Source organism: Cebidichthys violaceus, unplaced genomic scaffold (genome assembly GCF_023349555.1).
Source record: "Cebidichthys violaceus isolate CVI_PGR_0920_01 unplaced genomic scaffold, fCebVio1.0.p SCAF_12, whole genome shotgun sequence".
NCBI classification, from domain to species: domain Eukaryota; kingdom Metazoa; phylum Chordata; class Actinopteri; order Perciformes; family Stichaeidae; genus Cebidichthys; species Cebidichthys violaceus.
The window spans coordinates 7153154-7170107 of record NW_027176285.1 but is presented as its reverse complement, the minus strand read 5'-3'; the positions used below and the strand labels follow the sequence as shown (position 1 = coordinate 7170107).

General features: G+C 40.5%; 1 protein-coding gene across 1 annotated transcript in view; it reads left to right on the top strand.

Annotated features, from left to right (window-relative positions):
• Positions 1–16954, top strand: part of dcc (DCC netrin 1 receptor) — a 168321-nt gene that overhangs the window by 20087 nt on the left and 131280 nt on the right. The window contains exons 4-5 of the mRNA XM_068705640.1: positions 1937–2087; positions 3136–3272. Coding sequence (XP_068561741.1) covers positions 1937–2087; positions 3136–3272 — 288 coding nt within the window. The remainder of the gene's footprint in view (positions 1–1936; positions 2088–3135; positions 3273–16954) is intronic.

Sequence of the window (16954 nt, the reverse complement as noted above, 5' to 3'; positions counted from 1 at the left end):
CAGGGAAGTAGTCGTGAAATTCATTGAATTGGAACTAAGTAGTAGTAATTTTTTTAATTTAGTTTAGATTAGTACAAAATTGCATGAAGAAAGAAGCATACATTTAATAACTAAAAAAAAAAATATAAATATAAATATGTAAACCCATACAATTTATATATGATACAAATGATCTAATATGTGAAGTATAAAATTGATTACAAAAATATTAGAATATATGTGCAATATAATATTATATAATAGAGTATTACATTATAAATCAACACAATCGACTATAAAAAGAAGAATACAAATATAAATAACAAAGATGTTATGTCATTTCAATAATAATATATAAATTAATATCAGCTCAATTTCCGGCTGAAGACCTGAGGTGAGATGACTCAATGCTCAATGAGGGTGAATACGGGCTCACCAGAATGTATGTTTGTGTACGTCAGCGCCGTGGGGCATGCTGATGTAACTTTCTGTCCCCTAAAGGAAATTGTCTCGTCCTTCTTCGAGAACCCAGCAGCCCTCGGGCAAACCTGAGGGCGAACACAACCTGACCCGCCGCTGGAGGCGGTGTGTGTGTGTGTGTGTGTGTGTGTGTGTGTGTGTGTGTCTGTCTGTCATCAGGCTTCAGTTTTTTCCAAACGAGATCTGATAGAAAATCTCATCTTGAAAACATGACTCCTTCAACCCATGTCGACTTTTTAAGAAGCCAAATCAGAGGTAGCCTTGTTCTTCAAACGTCTATGGGTTTGTCCATCAGAGGAGTCAAATATTCACAGAACTTTAAGAACCTCGTGATCCTACGATACCCTACTTTCTGTGCCGTGGATGGCTTCCTCATCATCCTTAATTCTAATGAGGGTCTGGACATCTTTCAACCCAAGCAATGATGTTTCCCCGACTCTAACCGAGTTGTTTTTGTGCCTAAACGTGGACCGACAAAGTATTAGGTCATTGAGTATTTGTTGGGCTCCAGGGATGGATATGTTGGTCAGTTAGCCCACTGCTTTGGTCCAGACTAAAATATCGCAACACCTGTTGGATGGATTGAATTTGGTTTAGAGATTCATGGTTCCCAGACTTTTACAAAATACCTTGAATATGAGTGACATTCATTTGTGATCGGTGCTACTCTGCAACAAATGAAACACTGATGATATTTAAACTACAGAAATGACAACCAGCACTGTAACACTTCATGCCTAAATGTTCAGAAAAACTGCTTGTTTGTTTGTTTTTTACAAGCAGACCTATGGCTCTACAGAGCAAGCAGCTGTAGACTCTTAGTCATGTTTAAGTAATGGCTGACCGGCTCCATAGAGATGCAAAATGGTTGATGCTGTTGTTGTGTTTGTATCATCTCCTGTCCAGAATTCTCCCAGTAAGTTTTCTTGTGTGCATGTAGGCGTACTTATTAGCCGTCCATTCCCTGTCCTCAGAACTGGCTGTCCTTTCAGCCCATAGGACAGTGACCACATGAATATGTATGTACATATACACACCCTAGTGTTGGACTGTTAACTGATACTTTAAACTGACACATATGCGTCTCTCAGAGTTGTTGTGGATTGGGTGTATTTAGACAAAAGTGTTCTTCCAACCTTGTAACAGTTGACCCCTCCGTGCACGTTTTTTCCCCAGTCCGGTGTGGAAGAACTTGACTTGAACTTGGCCTGCACAGAGCCCTGACCTCAATCCCATTTTAACACATGTGGAACAAGAACGGGACCGTTGCCTTCGAGCCAGGCCCTTTTCACCCAATATGTTGGACTTCTGTCTGTGAATGGGAGCAAATACCTGCAGTTGTTTTTTAATGACCTGTTCAGTATCACATACGTCTGCAACGTTTGGGTACGTTTGGCCATGTATTGTATCTCAGAATACGAACCCTGTTTCAGTTTTCTCGCTTTTTCCTCTCTGTCTCTCCGTCTCTCTCTCTCAGAGCCCGGCGTGAGCAGGAACCTCCAGTTCCTCCAGCGGCCGTCCAGTGGAACGGCTCTGCTGGGGACCGACGCCGTGCTGGAATGTTCCGCTTCTGGATACCCGACTCCGAGCATCCAGTGGAGGAGAGGAGAGGAACTGATCCAGAGCTGGTATGTCCACCTGTCTGTTAATATTACACGTTGGCCTGAGATAATCCAAGTTTAACCTGCATGATAACCTATAGTCTAGAGCCCCACATGTATCCCAACACGGCCCAATCATTCATATAAGTCCAGTGATAGTATATTACATTGTTAGTAAATGCCATGAAAAGACCAAAACCAACAATGAATGTGTCCGACTAACAAGTACTGTGTGTCAATCGCCATCAATGAGCCACACTAGCCGTGTTTCCATTCACATACAGTATTTACCTGCACGTTTTGAAGAAACTGTCGAGGTTTAAGGTGGTTTTGTCTTTGAAGAAAATGAGTTGACGCGCTTAATAGAACAAAGAAAAGCCTTTGCCGAATAAATTCAGCGGCCCTTACTCGTCGATTAAAATCATTGCATTGATTTGTTTTCATCTCCAGACAACTTGAAACATAGCCAAAACTAGCTGACATGAGAAGTTATTGACATTTGAAAGTAATTCCTGAAAACTCATGCATGGGTTAGATGGTTAGATGGCGACTTGCTTTATTTCCAGTTCGCAACCTCTACTTCTTCTTCTACTCTGTTTAAAGGTAGAATACAGACATGCGTAGCCGATAGCGCTAACTTCTAACAAAACTACGCTGTAGCCAAGTTTATTTGCTGCAAACCAGTCGATGGAAACGCTCCAAAAGTTTTAAGTTAATTGAATGGAAACATAACGCTATTGTTGCTCGAGTTATTTCATAACCACGAATACACACACTGAAGTATATTTTGACTCAATCCCTCATTCACCATCCAGCTGCCAGAAATGCACACAGCGCCAAACGTGGATTGATGCGCAGCTAAAAATAGTCCCGAACAAATTTCCACATGGGGACCGACTGCTTTGAAGATCTTCAGTAGAAACCAATGGGCCCTGTCTGAAAGTACTGAGGGACAGGATATGTTGACAATGAGAACATGTGTAGAATTAACCAGACTTATCCTTTAATAAAGAAAGCTAGCTTGAAAAAAAAAGAATGTGCTAAACGAAATCTACCTCACTCTTCCTTCCTGCAGGAATAAGAAGTACTCTCTGCTGGTGGGCAGTAATCTGATCATCAGGAGCGTCACTGACGACGACTCTGGCAGTTACAGCTGCACAGCCGGCAACAAGAATCACAACATCACTGCACACACTGAGCTGAGTGTACTAGGTGAGCCAACGCACATGCTTTTTTTTTGGTGCATTTTTGCTTTTATTTTGAAAGTGACAGTACAGAGGTGACAGGAAATGAGGGCAGAGAGAAAAGATGCAACAAAGGACCCCGGCTGGCAGATGTTGCAATTGCATGGATGACGTTATAAAAGCTAATTCTGATATCAACGCTGAAACCATCTTAACCCTCAAAAAGGAATGGACCAAATGTCCCCATTCTCCAAAACGCACATTGGTCGTCACAGGGAAGAAGTAGAAGAGCACACAGTATTCTGTATTGTGTGGAAAATAAAAGATTAGAGCAAATCTCCTGAGGGAAAACCTGACTGGAAACTGTTAACGGCCTGACATCCCCAAAATAATAAAATTAAATCAAATGAAATAATAAAAAAAAATCTGAATCCATCCGCTGACAGGCCCCTCCTTTCTGCAGACACTCTCAGAATCACATCCAGAATCAAAATGCGCTCATGAAATATAAAATCGGAGCCGTCTGTTTGCTTCAGGAGGTTTTCATAAATATCATATGTTTGTATTTATTCTCTGACTGCTCCCCAGCTGCTGGTGGTTTCTAACAGATGCCGCTCGTGTATTCAGGTGTGTTCAGCAGGAAGTCAGCCGGCTCAGCCAGAGAGGATCGGAAAACAAGCCCTCCACTAAAACAGCAAAGGCCTGTGTTGGTGGTGTCGTCGTATGGCTTCAGATGTCAGGGACGCATGAAATACAACGCAAAGAGGCTTTGTAATGGAGATGACGCATTGCAAGGTTTAGAAGCTCATCCAATGGTCTTAAATGGGCGTGGTCATGGCGTGTTGCCCCCTCCACCTCGTTTGGATGGATGAATGCAGTTCAAGTTATGTTATGCATAACGAATGAATAGTTTCTTCATAATGTCTTTATATCTTCTTTGGCTAACATTAGATATTTACACAGCTAACAGCCATATTTAGCACTACGCAAGTTATTTTGCTAAGGCGGTTTGCCTGTTAGTTGCCAGATTTAGCAGACTGCTGGGACAGAGAAAGGTCTGAAACAAGTTACATTTTCCCTGATTTGTCCGTTTCATTGTCAGAATGTTCAGAAGATATGTGGCTTGTGAAAACTGGGTCCAATATTTTTGCTTTGGTGACTATAGGGCGAAAGAATAGGTCATAGACTGTGTTGACATCTCCCATTGGAGTTACCTGCCGTAAATCTCTTAAAGGGGCGGATCACACCGATACAGGAAACTGACAGTGGGCCGTCTCCTTTCTGTACTGTCTCTGGTAATGGATTTAGAGTTGTTATAGGGATTCAACTTTTTTGCCCGTGGAGTGTATTCAGTTCTTTGAGTAACCATTGCCATAGACTGTATATAAGAAGTAGACGTAGTAGTCATGACGTCACCCATTGGTTAGTGGACTGCCGCTTTGAAACCTTGAGTTTGGCATTTTGAACATCGCCATCTTGGATTTTGTCTGTCGCCATCTTGGTGTTTTGCAACCAGTGAACGGTAGTAACCATACTTGGACTTGGAGGAGTAATGCCATGGTAGGGACGCTGTATACAGCTCTGCTAGCAACCTGTCAATTGGCTACAAGGTAGCCCCGCCCTAAAGCATACCATGCTTTATGGTCTGTTTGACTCTAAATGGACCATAATTTACTAAATGAACAGCTGGCTGTATTGAAGAAGACTTGAAACTAGAGATTAAGACCATAAACTCATGTTTACAATGTTTACTGAGGTAATAAATCAAGAGAGAAGTAGAGTCATTTTCTCATAGACTTCTATACAACCAGAGGAGTCGCCCCCTGATGGACACCAGAGAGAATGCAGGTTTAAGGCACTTAAGTATTGGCTTCACCGTTCAGAAGCGGAGGTTGTCGCCTGGTCGTAGTTGTGCCAAATCTAATGATGATGGTGACAAAATGATGGATTGAAATGGATTTGTTGAGAGACGATCTGAGTAAACATCTGTTTGGGTCTTTTAAGTTGACGGATAGACTTGATTCTACTGTCATTATTTATTGTGTTACTGTGGTAAGTGAAGTATTGTTAATGAAGCGCATGACGAGTTATAATCTTTTGTGCCCAAAGTATTTTACCTTCTGTGGGCTCCATAAATGTTGTTCCCAAATTCATATACAGGTCTCATCACCGGGAAACAACTATATCACATTTTTTTTTTAAACCGTTAATGAACATAATATGTTATTTTTTTCTTCTTTCTGCAAGCAGATAGTTGAAATCAAACAGAAGCAGCTGTTGTTTGTTCGACTCGGGAGAAAATCTGCAAATTAACCTTCGGGTGTTTTCTGCCTCCTTCCAGCTGGGCCTATTCTCCGTCCTTTCATGTCTTTGTCTCAGCGTCCCCTCGGAGTCCGTCCCTGTGTTTCACATCACATTCATATTCTGTTTACACTCTGCTCTCAACAGTCACCGCCTGCAAACATCACACGATGTTTACAATAAACAGCCGGTGTCTGTGTCCATGTACTCTGACATGTTGAATTAGTGCCACGGAAACATGTCACCGCTCATACGATGGTGAGATTGTTTAGTGCTTCTCAAACTCACTCCATGTTCCTGAAAAGTAATGGAACGATAATTCTTATTCCGTATAGTTCCTGTCCAAGCCCCAACCACAGCAGCAGTTTTGGGCCAGAGCCTGATAAATACATGTTTCTTTAGGCAAGTGCGTCCCTATTAAGAGAGACGCTGTGTGCATTCAAGCATGTGGAACAGCAGCGCAAATTCTTTATTTATTTATTTCATTTTTCTAAAAGTGTATTTCCTGTTTTTCTCTGTCAAGTTTAGAACTAGCTTTTACCTTTGCAGCCTAAATGTCCCACGATATTTGCTACAAAGTGACACTACTGTTCATACAGACTTTTCTACAACCGTAAGCAGCCTCTCTAGTCATTAAAGTTAATCATTAAAGAAAACTCAAATACATCTAAACCAGGGGTCTTCAACGTTTTTCAGGCCAAGGACCCCCAAACTGATAGAGAGATGGAGCAGGAACCCCTGACTATATATTGTATAAAATTGTGTTTTATATTAAACTGGGCCTAGTGCCATGTATACACATGCCTTGTTATTGTGCATTCAATACTAAGCTATTCATATCTTCATGTTTTTATGTTAAAGGTACAGTGAGTAGGGTGGCCGTGACACTGCCATTCATAAACACACCTTGTATGATAATCATGCATACAAGCTATTCAAACTCACGTTTTTATTTTAAACATAAATGTGGAAATGAAAATGAGTGATGGCCTATTAGTGCCACTGCCATGCATAAACATACTGGTTATCTTGCATACAATACTGAACTATTAAAATAATGGACAGATTCATGTTTGGGAAGAAAACATTTCACAATAAATCTCAGAGGACAGATTCAAGCCCCTCCCCTTTGCTCTACAAAAGAAGTTGTTGATGCATGTTGACGCTGGGAAATAGGACAGTAAACCTTCCCAACGAGGCGGCCCCGTCTTCTAAATATTACTTTCGCATACAACAAAAGTTGCACTGTGCGCTTTGTCGTGGATTATGTTTGCTTTTGACGTTTCACAAATTACTTTCAAATGAGTCCAAAGAAGTGTCCCGCATGAACGGTCACTTTTGTTGTGTTTTTGTTTTGTTTTGATTTTATAGTAATTTTGAGTCAAACCATGATGTTTTTTTGTTTTTTCACGTCTTTGCAATAGGTTTGAATCTGCAAACATAATATTTAAGAACATATTTTTCTCTCATAATGTAATTGAGCGTGCAGTTTAGTTGAATGGGAACGCTATTTTGTAGGAGACAGGGTCGGATGAGTTGAAGGCACCCAGAGATGTGTTAGATATTCCTGATTCTGAGGTATTCACGAAGCTAAAATCGGCAAATAAAAATGAATAAAAAGAAGCCACAGTTTTACGTAAAAGAATATGGGTGCAGGTGTTTTGCCGTTAGTCCAAGATGTCCTCCCAGCACCAAAATAAACCTTATGAAGAAACCAGAAACACCATTACAGAAGTGAAACATTACAGAATTCCATTTCAATAAAACACAAGCTATGCAGCCCAAAACACTTTTAATCTAAGCCAATATGAATCTACACATAACTCAAGCTCTGTACACCTTCTATATCAACAAAATATCCCCATCTATTAAACATAAGGAGAAACAATGCAATCAATTAAAATAAATGATATATGAAGCTGAAGTGATCAGGATAACCCTTCTCAGTAACTTCAGCATTTATGTTAAACACGCTGATACACTTCATGTATTTCAATCTGTGTTTCTGTCGTTTCTTCACATTAAATGGTCTTTAATGAAACATTTCAGGGCTGAGGCAGACTGAGGATTTAAACTGAGGTACTTTTCTTATCAAGACAAGCCTGCAGCGATCTGAATGCACTCTGGATTTATTTATTCCGTCTGTCTGCTTTTTATCTCTCCCTGACTCATCTGCAAATTCAATTTAGTTGATAAGGTGAACAGCTTACTGACACGCTACATTAACACACACTTTCTCTGCATATTTGTGGACGTTTGTGTAGGGTTAACAACACATGCACACACTCAGAGGAAATGTTAAAAGTTTAACAAAACAGCTCGTGTCACACTCTCAGTTTCTCTTTTTAACGCAAATGGTGTTTTAATTACCTCAACCAAGGAGGTTGAGTTTACAGCTCGGTTGGTTGGTTTGTTTGAAAACCTACCGGCTTGAATTTGGATCTTGGGGGAAGGGTGTAGCATGAGCTAAAGAAGAACTCAATACGCTTTGATGCAGATCTGAAACGCAGTGCGGATAAATATATCTCACTTATTTCAACGGCCTCAATTATGTCCATTTTCTTTCTTCTTCACCATTATTGAAGTTACTGTGACTTTACTATTAGGGAAGTTTGATCATTTCAGTATCACGTTAAAAACCTTCCAGCGCCTCAAAAGCCATGACCATTTTCTTTTTCTGGTGGGCTTTTAATGTGAAGCATTCGCATTAAATGTTGAGTTTTGGTGGTATCGCTTAAAAGAGATCGAAAAGTTGTAATATGGGCAATGAGGGATTCAAAATGATATTTCTGAGAGGGCTTATATGAATACAGGCACTGGTTTGAACTGCATGTTTTGTGATTCAGAGTGTGAAAAGACCTGTTTTGGAACTCAAGAGCTATGAAAGTGAAAAAAGTTTTGTTCATTTTCTAGACTTATTTCAAACATCACTACTAGAAGGGTTGGAGTTTAATAACCATCCTGATTCATGTTCATAAATCAAATATTTTATAATTCAAACCTCCCTTTTGCAGCGAGGATCCTCATTTAATCTGCATCTCGGAACGTAAATTTTCCAAAGAAATCCAAAGTTTATGGCCTTAAATTTTTTTTTTCCAATTTACATTTACTGAGCCCAAAAGTCCACCATGCAAAGGGAATTAAATAATGGAACCCATAAAAACGTACAGATGAAATAAAAAAAAGCATTTTGATGGAAAATGTGGCTGCTGTTTGACACGTGGCAAGCTCACTTCTCCAGTCTCTGTCTTGCATTTACATTAAGCTAATACAGAAGAAATATGTTGTGCTAATATGCCCCATTACGCTTGTTTTTTCCCCCAAATAGAGGCAGTTAGAAGCTGATGAATATCCACAGTGTGGTGATGTATGGAGAAGTGTGTGTTCTGACTCCACAGGGCAGTGACCGTGATTAGATGATTAGGATAATGAATGTGTGTTCTTTCCCATAATAATGAGTGTGGCCCGGCTCATTAGCCGGTTCCTGTTAGCAGCTTAATGAAAGCAGCGAGAAACGTAGCCAGTGCTGCGGTTATCAGTCATATTCAGTGTGCTGCTGACAGCGCTAGCTGCTGGTGGTAGCGCTGGATGCTAATGGACAAGACACTGTTCTGTATAGAGTCAGAGGGCTGACCCCATGCAACAAGTGAAACATCACCACGTGACCATCTGCTTACAAATGTTTGTGTTGAGCATTGTTTTAAGGTTTTCTGGTGTTGTCCTAAGAGGGTTAGAGTGTTATCAGGGTTTTCTTCAAGGTTTTTAAAGAGTTGTTGTGACAGTGTTACTGTGTCCTTAGTAGCGGTGCAACAAATCATAAACTCACGGTTCAGATCGGATCACGGATCAGAGTCACAGATCGGATCATCACTAAAGAAAAAAAGGAGCAAATATAACTGTTAGAGATCCCTCGTGGTTTTTTTTGCCGCTGATAATCATTGATGATCATTGATGGTCCACATTAGCAGATACAGATCCCCTTGTTGTTTGATTATAGTAGCTGGTCTACAAGGATCCAGACTATTTATGTTTTGTCACCGTCCCAACATTGTTTTCAACCACTCTGATGTCAGTAGAGCCATACTTTTTTTAAATGTCATCCTTTTACTTTGATATGATTAGTGTTGTTTCATTCAGTTATTAGGAAATAAAATATATTGTTATGGATTAAAACAAATCTTACCATTAGTAGTGATGCATTATTAGATCTAACAGCTTATCATTTATCTTTAATATCTATTTATATGTTATAATGTGTTGATAGGGTGTTATAGTGTTGATATGATGTTAGAATGTGCTGATAGGGTGTTATAGTGTTGTTATTTGGGTTATAATGTGTTGATAGGGTGTAATAGTGTTGATATTTGGGTTATAATGTGTTGATAGGGTGTTATAGTGTTGATATTTGGGTTATAATATGTTGATAGGGTGTAATAGTGTTGTTACAAGGGTGTTACAGTTTTTAGGGGATTATAGTAATTGACACAGGACTTTCGTCCAGGATATCGCTGTTTGTTTCCTGTGCTTTTTGTTGCTCCCTGTGAAGAGGGAAGTTTATTTTGAAAGGACGCTATGCACGTAAAGAGTGAATATTGACAAGCCGACACTGGAATGCACGATACGATATCTATAGTATGAAGCTTTGCCAGGCTGTACATTTATGACATCAGAGTCTTAACACTGGCATTTCAAACCATCTTGTGCTGATGGTTTGGCTCAATACAGTAATGTACTCAGGGAAACACCCTGACCCTGTTGATGTGCCACCAGACACGAACAAGTCTATTCTGCAACGCAAGCGCTTCTAAACCTCGAGCTTCGCATGCTTGTTTTTAAAGTAAGAGTGGTTTGGTGTTAATGGAGATATTGCTAATGCAGCTAGGATTTCACAGCAGTCGATCAGACGCACACGCGACTTAAACACTTAACACGCGCACTCTAATTCACAGCAGACAGATTGCTTTAGTCTCCGTTGGTCTGCAGTGATTGTCTCACTTCACTGTGGGATCATGAAATCCCTCTCAAGGAAAGACAACACACACACACACACACACACACACACACACACACACTACTGCTTGTGGCCCGCGGGGCTCGTCTCCTGATTAATTACAGGCTCTGTGAATTACTGTGGGTGTTTTAGAAAACATTTAACGAGCTGCCAAACTCCCCCGCTGAGCCACCGGCCGGCCTGCTGCCGCTCGCTCGAAGACACTGAGCTGCCGATTGAAAGGCATTAAAGAGAGAGAGAAGGGGGGGGGTCACAGGGCTCCTGTAGAGAGAGGGAAGTCTTCACTAATACAGAGGGAGGATTTCATCCGTCAATATGTTCATCAGTCCAACCAAGACCAGTCATAAAAGTAGCAATAATAATAATAGTAATAATAATAACACATTTAATTTAATGCCGCCTTTCATGGCACACAAAGTCACCTTACCCCACATAAAATCAGTAATAAAACATACTATAAACAACAAGCACCAACAATAAAAACATCAATAAGTCAACAGTAAGACATACATTATGCAACAGAGCACCAGTAATAACAATCAATGAAATTAGAAATGAATCAGAATGAATAAACTGCTCATTACGCTCAGATATTTATACATCAGAGTTGTTTTTCTATGTCTCCACATTGAAATGATAAAACACGGCATCCTGGAAGCTGTTTTTAATCCAAAAATAACTTTAATTCAATTTGAAGTATCACAGGGAGTTGGAGGAAACAGAGGGATAAATATCTCTTAAAGCCGTTTGAGTAAGTGCACACTGTGTTATATAAAATCTTTAATAAAAAAGCAGTGCTGTGTTAGATCGCTCTGTCACCTCACAGTAATGATTCTCCCAGATTAAATTCACTTTCATCAGATTCATCTCCGTGCCCTCAGAACGGAGAGAGCGTGTGGAGTCCAGAATGTGTTTAACTTAGCTTAGCACAACGGGAAGAGTACGAGTCATGGGGGAGCCGTAAGCTCGCTACAAAAAAAAAAGTTTAAACCCTCCTTGCAACAATTCCAAAGCCATCTACATGATTTCATTGAAGAAGTGAATCAATAGAAAGAAAAAGCCCAGATGTTAGCTGGTTCACTTAGGCTCCTTCATCATTTCTGCTCTTCTTTTCTTAGATTTCCACTCATCCTGCATCCCCAAGCTATGAACAGTTTTTGTTTCATTGAATGTGATTAGATGAAGTGAAACTTGTTGGTGCCTGTTGGGAGAAAGAAAAAGTAGTCACATCTGGATTTGTTTGATATCACTTTGGCCTTGATTTAACTTTCATATTTCACCGTGTCTCTGTGTTGTTGAAGTCTGATGACACAGGAGACAAAAGAGAGGCAGATGTGATGCTGAAGGAGAAAATATTTTCCCCAAATGTTCATAAAAAAATTGCATGATTCAGATTTTACCAGCTTCAGGATAAGATGCAAATCATATTATAACCTCTTGAGGACTTTACACACCGGTACGTGACACATGCGGACACGCAGGATGCAAAATACTTGTGTTTGACTATTATATGTTCGGGTCTTTTATTTTGAAAGGTTTAGAATGAAAAGGAGTGGTTCTGGTCTAGGTTGTGGTCACGGTTCACACTATGGAGCTTCCCTGTTACTTTTACATAAATATAGATGCAACTCCGCCCGGTACGCACAATGATTTCCAGTTATGCATTTACTCACGGTGCAAAAGCTCACAAAAATCAACCTTGTTCTGAAAGAAAATATGTCATTTTTTCGCTGCATAATAATCCCAAAAATATGTTGATGTTCAAATTCAGGCCCCCGGTGTGTAAAACCCTTTACCCTACCAAAATATTAACAATAACATTTTTAAAAAATGCATGTGGTGAACAGAGCTTTTCATATTTTTGTAAATATCTTTTGAACCCAGTGTTCAAGAGTAAACTGACTAAAGGAAGTGAAACCAAGACACACAGGTGTTCAATGAACGACACGCATCCAGCATGATGTGATGCAACTCTGCTGAACATCTCATAGTTCAAAAACTCACGACGGTCTTCATTTCTTCATTCTCTTTTGTCTCTGAATCCGTCTTTCCGTCTCTAATCACATCTCTCGTATGAACGAGATGTTCCAGATTAAAGCGTCACCGCCTCGTTTGTCACGTATGCACAGACTGCTTAATCCGCCTCAGTCTGTCCACCGCTGCTCATTTGTCTCTTCCTGTTCACAGGTTTTTATAATGCCCCCGCTGGGGTAGACGAATCAAATCATCTTGACCCATGCTTTTTTTTTTCTCCCCCTCTCTGACTTGATTGAGTTCAAATCCTGGATTACAAAGCTTAAGAGACAAAAGGATTTAGCGTGACTTTTCAGCATGACCTGACCCCGACACGACCGGCCCGCTCGGCGTTTACCACCCATCGCGCTCCGCTCCAGCTAAAGTCGTTGTAAAGATATCGCTCGCCACGTGTGACCTTGTGGAGGAGCATCTTTCACGGCTTGTCCCCGAAAGAACACGCGTCTCTCGTGAAAATTGAAAAGCGTGAGGTGATCGGATGCAGACATCTGTTCGATTTTACCATCTGCTGTCATCACTGTCTATCTGGGCGCTGCACATTGTTCAGATGTTTGGGATGAATCTTGGGAGATTCACGTTCCTTCTGGTCGGTCAGATCGCCCTTCGTTTTCATTTCTGTTTGCTGTCCTTAATCTCGCCATCTGCGTGTTATTTTGTTTGTGATATTATGTAAAATAGTACTCACTGTTGGTTGGAAGTCCTTCTAGAATTGAAGGTTGGTCTGACAACCTTTTTACAGTTCAAGCACAATCTGTTGTTTTGTTTCATTCCTTCCTCCTCTCTTTCCTTACCTCCTTCTACACTTTAACCATCATGCTTCAGGCCACAGTTTGTATCAACACTCAGCAGTACTGGTGTAACGGACCACTGCCACACATGATCCGTACAGATCCCCCCTCAAGGTTCGGCACGCATGTGAACCATGGATTAATGACACTTTAAAACCCTAAGAACACTTTAAAGCATTGTTATACAGGTTGTAATAACCTAAGGACTAGTGGTGTAACGGACCACCGTTGATCCGTACAGATCGGCACACATAATTACAGTTTACCTTAACCATCACAGTGTGAAATAAAGTTTACTGATGATCGTTATCCACCGATATTCAGTAAAATATGAGATCAGGACGTCATCATTTATGCTTTTCTAGTCTCTGATCTCTGATAATGTTACATCATCAACAGTAAATCTGTGTTTAAATCATAGACTGTATATAAGAAAGTTTAAATTGACAGGAGAGCTAGTAACGTTAGCAGCATCGCTAACGGCCAACGAACAGAGGCTCCGTTCAGTTACATTGTGACGCGTTCAGGCTCTGTTCAGTGAAAATGAGAATTGGGCAAAGATAGTTATCATGATGTGTTCACATGTAATCTCGTTACATGTAGCGTTGGTGAGAACCTTGAATGAATCCAGTTGTTTGAAGGAAACGTTTTCAAAACAACATAAATGGATATTAGAGATAAATTATTAGCCGTTTAATTTCACATCACTAGCTCTTAGCAGCTTATAAAACAATCATAATCTTTAAAACTAAAACTAATGACTACTACTAATGACAAGATTTGTTTTAATCCATAAAAATACAATCTTTTATTTTCTTATCATTTAAATTGTGTTTTCATGAAGAATAAAGCAACTCTATAGATGACTGTAACAAAGAACATTTAGACTTTTTCATGGATTACTGACTTGAGAGTGATTGAAATTATTTTTTAGACGGTAGTGAAACATATGTATTCTGGATCCTTGTAGACCAGCTGCTATAATCAAACAAGGGGATCTGTATCTGCCAATATTGATCTTCAATGGTCATCAATTAGTATCTGCGGCAAAAGAAATCCTAATCAGGGATCTGTAAAAGTTATATTTGCTCCCTTTTTTCTTTTGTGTCGATCCGATCTGTGATCCGATTCGTGACTCTGATCCGTGCTTCGATTCGAACGATGAGTTTTATGATCCGTTGCACCGCTACACCGCAGCTTGTTTGACCTTTGACGCTGCACTCCTCTCTCTCCGTCCGCGTGATGGCAGAGATTGTCCGAGTTTGCCGGTTTGTCTTCAGCCATTACCATCATGCCCTCTTCACCCGTTCGTCCGGACAGACGGCTCCAGCTGTGACGGACACGCGAGGCGGGCCTCTGGTGTCTCGGCCCGGTGTCTGTGTCTCTCGACAGGAAGGCAACTGCGCTGATCCGACAGGATTTGGATCTGTCGGACAGCGAGGGCCGCACCGAGCTAATTAGACAATATGCGTATATCTGCTGTGTCATCCTGAAACGATGGCCGCCGCTGCCATCGCAACCAGCTGGAAGTCCGTCCTTCCTGCTGCGAGCTGCAGTCGAGGAAGAAACCTCCAAAACACAGCTGTCCTTCATTTCTGTGTTCAGACTGCAGAGAACAATCAGTCAGAGAAGTTTTTAGAAACAGAGAATAACAGCATCAAAGTAGAGCCCAAAGAAAGAAAGGCCAGTCTAATGAAGACTGGACAAAAAACATTGAGAGGGCTGGAGTCACCTGTATGTAGACATGTCTTTACCTTTATCTTTTAGGATAGCTTCCTGACTTCCTGACATTTATTTAATTCTCTAATTTAGATTAGCGCCGCTGTTAATCACAGTAAGCCCGCCCCTAAAGCATCCCCTGCTTTATGGTCTGTTTGACTTTTAATGGACCATCATTTACTAAATGAACATCATGCTGTATTGAATAAGACTTGAAACTAGAGATTGAGACCATAAACTCATGTTTACAATGTTTACTGAGGTAATAAATCAAGAGAGAAGTAGAGTCATTTTCTCATAGACTTCTATACAACCAGAGGAGTCGCCCCCTGATGGACACTAGAGAGAATGCAGCTTTAACACATTTTTTTGGCTTCACTCTTCAAAAGGTTAAAAAGAGAAAGTCTTAGCAGCAAAGAGGGGGGTGAGTATGAAACTCTGTTGTACTGAAGGTAATTGGTGCTGTTGAAACGTGTGAATGTATGATGACAATAGGAAAACACCAAACTAAGGCAGGAAAACAGGCGTCTTATGAAAATAAAATAAACCCTGCAGTAGAAATAAAAATAGTCTTTAATATCATTTCACATGAAGGCCCAGTTCTCTCTGTGGTTGAACGTAAAGGAAGGCCTGTCCACTGCTTTATCATTTACAGGTAAAGTTCTTTTTCTGGGTGGTCCTATTGTCCTTCAATGATGCTGTAATTGCTCCTCTCTTTGTGATAAGAAAATCATGTCGCCTCAATACACCATTTCCACACCAACCACTGTGACATGTCACTGCAGGATAAACCTGGGTTTAATTAATGACATTAATTAGAGCCCTGTTCCAATTAGGTGGGCCATGGCCCTGATACTGTGCGGGCTGGCTCACTGGAATGACTGTTACAGACTAAATACAGTGAGACCAAAATTAATTTAACAATTACACCTGCTATTAGGAATGGAAATTGCAATTACCACGTTGTTACAGCGCAGATTTCACAACACAAGCAGTCCATAGACACTAATTAAAGTAAATGTATTTCAATGGGTTGCTGTGATGTCAAGTGTGTTTGTATCGGCAAACTACGGCAAGATTTATCCAGCCCGACTTGGAATTCTGATTTGAAAGTTGCACTTTCAGAGGTTGTTTTTTTTTCCTGAGGTCAGTACAATGGATCGCAGATTAAGACGAGACCACGATGAGACAGCAACAACGTCATCAAACACTAACGGTGATGATAGCAAATACGCAATATCGTCATTAAAAAAATACGAGACTAAAATATAGTTTAAAAAATAAAAACGCCACCAAAATATCTCTCTTTATTTTTGTCACCTTCCAACTTCTCCTCTCTCTCTGTCTCACTCTATGTCCGTCTCCGTCCTTCTTGTCTCTGTCCTCGGTCCTGTTAGTTGTGCTAGTTAAGTTCTTACATTACACAGCAAAAGTGAGATAAAATAAGTCAGCATTGACCTTTGGTTACACACGGGACACGGTGTCTGCGTGGACTCTGTCGCTTCATATTAAGTCACCTGACTTCCTCCTGGTTACGAGGCTTACATATAAATTACAGCGCATTCATTTTCAGAGGTATAAGTAAGAACAGTGAACTAATAGTGTGTTTTCCTTCTGTAATGACAGTACAATAATGGTTTAGCTATCACGGGGACGCCGTCAGTCTCCCCCTTCATCTCTCTCTAAACATGTCCCGCCCTCACAGATCCGTCTCTCCCCCCGCAAGTCCATTTACAGATTGATTACCGTTCGGATTTGTTTTCGTGCACGCTCAGCGGTTCTGTTGAAAATTAATGTAAAAATTGCAGCGAGAGAAAGAGCAGCGGCTCTCGATCGCGAACGGTTTCATTCCCGTAA